General features: G+C 35.5%; 1 protein-coding gene across 1 annotated transcript; it reads right to left on the bottom strand.

The window, feature by feature from the left end:
- Positions 1-3,534: 3,534 nt before the first annotated feature.
- On the bottom strand, positions 3,535-6,096 carry LOC119784172 (vascular endothelial growth factor A-like). Its single transcript, XM_038286110.1, has 6 exons — positions 5,998-6,096; positions 4,992-5,025; positions 4,561-4,757; positions 4,398-4,459; positions 4,274-4,308; positions 3,535-4,035 (listed from the first exon to the last, which is right to left on the bottom strand). The coding sequence occupies exons 1-6, from the start codon at positions 6,058-6,060 to the stop codon at positions 3,956-3,958; spliced, it is 471 nt and encodes a 156-aa protein (XP_038142038.1). The 5' UTR covers positions 6,061-6,096; the 3' UTR covers positions 3,535-3,955.
- Between the last annotated feature and the right edge of the window lie 894 nt (positions 6,097-6,990).

The following is a 6,990-nucleotide window of genomic DNA, read 5'->3' on the forward strand; positions in this document are numbered from 1 at the left end:
TGACGTTGGAGAGTCTAGTGTATTACATAAATGTTTGGCCCACAGCTCAATTAAGCGCTACTTGTCTTCTCTGCAGCAATTCAGTGTAAACAAAGCTCTGCCCTACTCTGCCCTTAAAAACAATAAGTGAACACGTGCATGCATGCTGCTCCTATCCTAATATTTATGCATACCTTCATGCTGAGGATAAGTTTACTATTTTATAGTTAAATGATGCACGTATACTTATATATCTGAACCCTTTCGGGAGAAGCATAACCACTGCAGGAAGGCTGTTGCCAAATTTGGAACAATAAAAATTGGATAATGGACAGAGTAAGACGTGCTAATGAGTACCACCAAGGTTATTGTAATCATGCAGCAAAGTCGATGATGATTTATAACCAGACTAATATCTTTCATGTTTGACAAATGCAATTGCATGGCAACAGTGCTTCACCAAAGTATTTACACCCATTGATGTAGTAACATTTGGTCACATTTCACATCACAATTTAAGCAAAGTATAATTTTTATTCTTTATAGGCCTAAAAAAGGGTCAGGGTTGAAGTTAGGGAGAAGTTTAAAGAAGGAGCGAGTTTTAAAGCAGTATTTTAAGCTTTGAGAATCTCACAGACCACTGTTTTATTGATCAGGTACAAATAAAAAAAGAACAGCGTGGCACAACTGTAAACCTATGGACAAATGGTCCAACTGAGCAAGGGGTAGACTGAGAAACAATTCAATTCAGTTTGTTTATACAGTGCTAATTCACAACACATGTCATCTCACTGCTCTTTACAGAGACAATTTACCAAATCATACAGTCAAACTGATTCAAAGTTTTCTATCTAAGGAAAACCAGATGATCGAAGGCAATCCCTCACACTAAGCATGCTTGTAGCGACAGTGGAGAGGAAAACCTCCCTTTTAACAGGAAGAAACCTCCAGCAGAACCAGGCTCAGTGTGAGCGGCCTTCTGTCGAAACATCAAAGAGGCTCATAGAAATCTACAACTCAGGTGGTCGAATCAGCTGAGAGGACAAAAATGAGTTGTGCTCCATGTATCCGATTTTATAAGAGTCTGGAAGACAACTACTGTTGAAAGTAATTAGGCATTAAGTATATTCAAACATAGCAAACATCTGGCATGGTTCCAATCGGACAAGACCACACCTAAAGGTTTAAGCTTATATGTCAAACACTTTATGTCAAAATGGCATAAAATGATGCTAGCCAAAAAAACAAACAAAAAGTGAAAAAACAAAAAGAAAATATAGCTGGGTTCAAAAGACTTGAAATCCACAAAAAAATTGATCTCAAAGTTTAAATCTTTACTAAATCTAACCTAAATTTATGCAGAATATGCTGAAGGTCTTTGACGATTATAGTTACTTGCTAATTCTGACCAAATTTGAGTTATTTTGCCAAAAAAAGATTTCTTTTCCCTATAAGTGTTGAACAGGTAAGAATCTTCTCTTTTTATAAATGTCTAAAATTTTTTGCATTCTTTCTATCAGCTTTTACATGTAAGCTCCACTCTGTGTATCACATAAAATAGCAAAAAAAAAAAAAATGCCACATATGTATGTATGCACTATCTATAAAATGCAGTATCATACAAAAATAAAGGGTTAATTAACTATTTGCAGTGTGTGCAACAGTGGACTACACAACTGAGCCAGAAACATACATTACATACATTTTATTTACAGAACTCACAATGAATGCATCATTGATTATACATCAATTACTGAATTTCTGTCACAGCTTGTTGCTTTAATCAAGATACCTCTGTATTAAAGGTGATTTTATTTATGTACATTGTCAAAATCTCAAATAAAAGCAGGTAAAAACTGAGCAGACTTTGTTTCAAAACAAATAGTGCCAGGATCAAAATCTGATCCATTTCCTTTAATTAATAAAAACAGGAATTTTGCAGAAGAAAAAAATGCCTTCTTGGTTTGATGACTGCAAGACATTAACCACTCTAGGTAGAGCGAACAAAAACATAGATGAATGAATAATATAGTAGGAGAATGGAGGACATGCTTTCTTGGAAACCAGCAGACTGTTGAAAGCAACACTACTCTGTCAGTGAACTGAACCCCAAAATAGGCAACTTCTAGTTGAAGTGATTTGAAAAACGCATGTCGCGCTCTCTGCTGCCGTATTCCTCTTTTTGAAGCAGAGAAGCTCATAATACCCTAAAGGCAGTGCTGCAAGCTGTCGATCAAGATTTCACTGATTCCCTCTTGTTCCCCACATAGTAAGACAGATGCAGATAGTATCTATTTAGGCCACTTACCAACAAAAGGCTGCAATCTGATCTTCATGACAATGGAGAATTTCATAACAATGGTTACAGTATGAAGCTGGCTAAAAATACCAGAAAACACATGTTTTATTTGAGTGTTTATCACACACTAGCTCTGCTGATTGGAGAATGTTACACTGCATGTTTAATCAGTCTTGTTTCTTTTAGACTTAACGGTATAGTGGAGAATGTTCTTTTTCCGGGTGGATCTTCTAAATACGAGGTCCTCCTAATTATCGATCATGCTGGTGATATGTTTACGTCAAGCCATCCTAAGTACTCGTCCCCATTTTCACTTACTTTTTGTGAAGCTGACAGTGGAAAAATTGCAAATCTTCTTTTAGAACGTAAGCTTGCATGAGCAATGCAAACAGCAACTTTTAAACAGAGAGTGCATGGAGATAAATGGGCTCGTGCACGCTCTCATACACGTTTACGGTAATAGGCGGGCACAGGGTTTTGCATGTGCATTTTTTTTTTATCACGCGAAAATCCTAAACTATACCTTTAATTTAAGCTAAACTGGATCTTGACGCCAACATCATTTAGAGGCCAACATGGATGGCCTTATTCCCCTTACACTGGTTTTCTTGCAGCCTGTTGATAAGAATGATCCCACAAAAGGACTTCTTATTAAAGTGTCACTTTGTGTGATTATTCTTTTTAAATGTGAAATAATAAGTAATTTAATAGCTACTTTTGAATATACTCTAATAAGGAGGATTGGTATTTTTCTGCACTCTTGCCAATCTGACCATTGAGCCGATGTAATGTGTACATTTCTCCATTGTGAGATCAATAAAGTCAATGAATCAATGAATAAATCAATCTATTACCTACAGTTTTTTTCTTAAAACGTAGTTCCTAATGAGCAAGTAGTTCCTCTCTTTCAGTGCTCTCCACATTGTATTTCCGATAACTTGACCAAAATGTTCAGTGACCCACTTAGTTAACCCAAAAGTCTTTTTTTGGGAAAAGTTTTCTCAGAAGAAGCGCAGATTAAACCACTTAGCCACAATGACAGGAAGAGGTTTTTAAAGCTGAAGAATGCTCTACTAAATGCAAGCTGCAAGAGGAACATGTAGCCAAATATTATGGGAAGTCCCATCATTTATGCTGGTGGCATATCCTTTATTTTTTATGTTTAGTAGCTGCTGATATTATAAATTTGTTGTACTTATTGTATTGATTGCTGTCTTCTAAATCCTGCATGTGGTTCCTGGATCATGGAAATCAGATATCACAAAAAAGTTTATTTTCTGGCCTCACAAACAGCAGGAATGTCAAATAGAAAGAATCACTTTACAGAAAACACATGGACCTTTGCTTGATTGCTAAAGAAAAAACAGAAAGTATGCAAAAATCAAGTTACCCCTCAGGACAAAACCCTGAAATATCTCATCATCTGCTGCAAAAATTTTTTTAGTTATTTCTTCCTTGGTTTAGACTATCAAACTTTCTGTGACCTTCCAGAAATGGCTCACCAGCAGCCTTTTGGACTGAAGGTCTACAGAGGAGATAAGCAATATGGTAGACAATTCTATTTTATCATAACATTTAATCTTTTCTTTATTCTTATCAGGCAAAGAGTAAGAAAAAAAATGATAGATGCAACTTTAAATTTGCACTTTAAAACACCTCTTCAACAGAAGAGAAAATTCAGTTTGACTTTTTACATTTTCTTCTTTTCCTTCTGAGCTTTATCCTTTGAACGTCTGTCCCTGGTGCACTTGTCCCTCCTGGAAGAGCAAAGACCAATTAAGATATAGATAAGTACTTTTTACTATCTTTCTGTGTTTTTCGTTTTTTATAATTAATGTTGGTCCTTAAGCTCCCTGTCACATTATTTGTAATTCTTTTAATGTTATTGCATTTTTATTCTTGTTTGTTTGTCTAGCTGAAATGAATTGCCCCTGGTGAGATTAATAAATTAGTCTAAGTCTAAGACCCCAAAGATAAAATGTTGATTTTACTTACCTTGTGTTGTATTGTTTTTATTTTTCTCTATCTTCCTAAAAAGGAGATTGTAACATTATCGCCATATAATTACAACAATGGAATTGCATCAGGTGTTTCTAGGAAATGTATAATGTTAGTCTACCTAAATCCACATGCCTGATGCTCCACAAAGGTGATGTTTATTAACTGACGAGACCGTTCTACCTGCAGACATGAGCGGGGGGAAAGATCAAGGTTAAATTAAAAAGGCAGAAAGTTTCCTGTTATCAAGATGGGTATTGAAAGCAGTCTTGATCTTGTCTGACCTCTATGGTGACGTTGCGTTCCGCTGTAGGATAGCACTCCAAAGCCTCATCAGCAGCACAGCCAGAGCAGTGAAACAGTGGGACACATGAAGGTACGTAGATGTGATTTACGTAATCAGACAACTTCTCCTTCAAATTCACAAGCTTCTCAACTGGTTTGCACTCAGCCTTTGTTAGCACCTCCAGTTTTCTAACCACTACATAAAAAGGGTTCAGTGTAAAAGGTGTGAATTCCAAATATAGAATACAACAAATATGCTTTTTTCAACTAAAACTGTTTGATGAGTAGAAACAAAAACATACCTACTGTTAAAACAAATATAGTGTGTAGGAAATTATAAAGAATGTTCAAACTAATTTACTCCCTTATATCAATAATATGTGGAAAAACAAACAAATTCTTCATTTAGATTTTTTTTTTTTAAACTTACCCCTCGGCCTTTCATTGTCCATAATGTTTGTCATCTAATTGGAAATAAAAATAAAGAAACAAATAAATCCTTTAACCATAAGATACATATTTTGTTTCTTTTCATTTCTGCAAACTAGTATTAGGATTAGTAAACATCCAGTAAATGGAACCAGAAGAATCTCATTTAGTAGTTACACAGCTTCCTCTAGTGGTGAGCAAATGTAATACTTAAAAGCTGATAAACTTGAAGGCCAAAATGACTTATATCCCACTTAGATGTGTATTTCTATAATAAATGTGTATTTCTCAAAGGCTTCATTCTCTGGATACTATTCATTGGCTCTCAGACAGCCGTTGTAAAGGGATGGTTGATTCTACAATTACATCTTTTTTTTTTCTATTTAAGCTATAGGAGAAAAAAATGTATCTTACTTTTAAAAAAACAAAAAAAACAAAACAATACTGCCTTAAAGTGAAATATGTAGGAGAAGAAGAAAAAACAGGACAGTTCCTAACCCAAAAAACCGTGAAAGAGAAAAAAAACAGTATAATTCTTTTGCTGAAATTCAATGGTGAAATTGACTAAAAATATACAAATTAGTTTTAAATTAGCTGTTTTAAACAGTTTTATACCTTGAAAAATCGATCAATTCTTTCTAATTTTATATCCTTAATAACAGCAAAGTTATTTAGAAGCCATGCTGGCCCTTAAGGGCCCCATTTGACTGTAGACTTCTGGCTTAAGCCAATTGATTTGGGGATTTTGTACCTGCCCACCATGCTCAAAAATACAGCTTTTGGAAAAAAAATCTGATCAAATTGTAAACATCTCAGTAAATGTGTTGGCACATGCAGAATAGGTCTTCCTGCAGAAACTCCATGCAGCATAAAAAATCCATCACAATGAAAACTTTTGTGTTACACATAACACTTCTAGAATATTTAGAAAGTTAATAGTAGTAAATCATTAAAAATGTTTTAACTTGTAAACTTACTGATAAGTAAAATAAAAAAATCCAACTTACTTGCACAGGAACCAGCAGCAGAAAAACTAAGGGGAGGCACATGGTGTCACTGATGCTTTGCATGCTTACAGAGGATAAGTTTACTCTCTCTTCTCTCCCAGACAGTCAGGAAAAAATGAAAATGGTAAGCAAATGAATGGAGGTGAAGCTAGAAACTCGAGCCATCCCACTGCATTGAGAGATGAATTACATAAGCAGCCGGGCATTAAGTGGGAAACACCATCAGAATACAGGAGAAATATGACTAAACTTTGCTTTCTTTTTTCAATAGAATTTACTGACTCATACCTGATGTAACTGAATTATTTTGAATTATACACTAAGGACCTCATTTATCAATCACAACACCAAACTAGACAGCTTGACGGGTGGGTGTGTGTGTGTGTGGCCATGTCTTTAATACCTGGTGGGGACAATTTCCTAGGAATATGCTACATTTTGGGGACTCATAGGTACTTGTGGGGACCAACAACTGGTCCCCACAAGGGGGGGGGCTGTTGATAGTTTAACATGATAAACCGCACATTCTCTGCCACCACTTTGACTAGTTTTAATGCTTTGCGTAATTATCTTTTCCTGCCTTTAAAGCTGCGAATTCTGTGGGTAGGTTCACTCCTGTCCTAAAAATAATTGGTTATATTCAAAATGATGTGAAATTACACAAACATGACTATTTACTAAATAAATAACTTTTAAAGGGAATTGGTTCTGCCGAATTTTATTTAAGGGACCCGGCTAAAGAGGGCTGTTTTTAGGGATGATTTTATTTAAACCATTTTTTTTTCACATAATATATAAACATTTTCACATAACATGCCGCTTAATACAATATAGACTAGACATCAAACCCGCATCTATGATCGCTAACGCCTGCTGGAGCTACGGTCACTAAATATTTTAAATCCAGACATTTTTGACCATTTGAAAAGCTGAAGAGTGCTACGGACGCATGTAGACAAAACAACAGCGGAGCTGCCGGAGGAAGAGATGTGT

This window comes from Cyprinodon tularosa, unplaced genomic scaffold, assembly GCF_016077235.1.
Source record: "Cyprinodon tularosa strain WSP-4 unplaced genomic scaffold, ASM1607723v1 ctg22, whole genome shotgun sequence".
Taxonomy (NCBI): domain Eukaryota; kingdom Metazoa; phylum Chordata; class Actinopteri; order Cyprinodontiformes; family Cyprinodontidae; genus Cyprinodon; species Cyprinodon tularosa.

What these genes read in the sequence shown, in the direction of transcription:
- LOC119784172 (XM_038286110.1), bottom strand. Translation starts at nt 6,060, where the DNA reads ATGCAAAGCATCAGTGACACCATGTGCCTCCCCTTAGTTTTTCTGCTG. An exon ending in AACGCAACGTCACCATAGAG is followed by an intron (nt 4,460 to 4,560) that starts GTCAGACAAGAT and finishes TCATGTCTGCAG; the next exon opens with GTAGAACGGTCTCGTCAGTT. An exon ending in TAAAAACAATACAACACAAG is followed by an intron (nt 4,036 to 4,273) that starts GTAAGTAAAATC and finishes TTGCTCTTCCAG; the next exon opens with GAGGGACAAGTGCACCAGGG.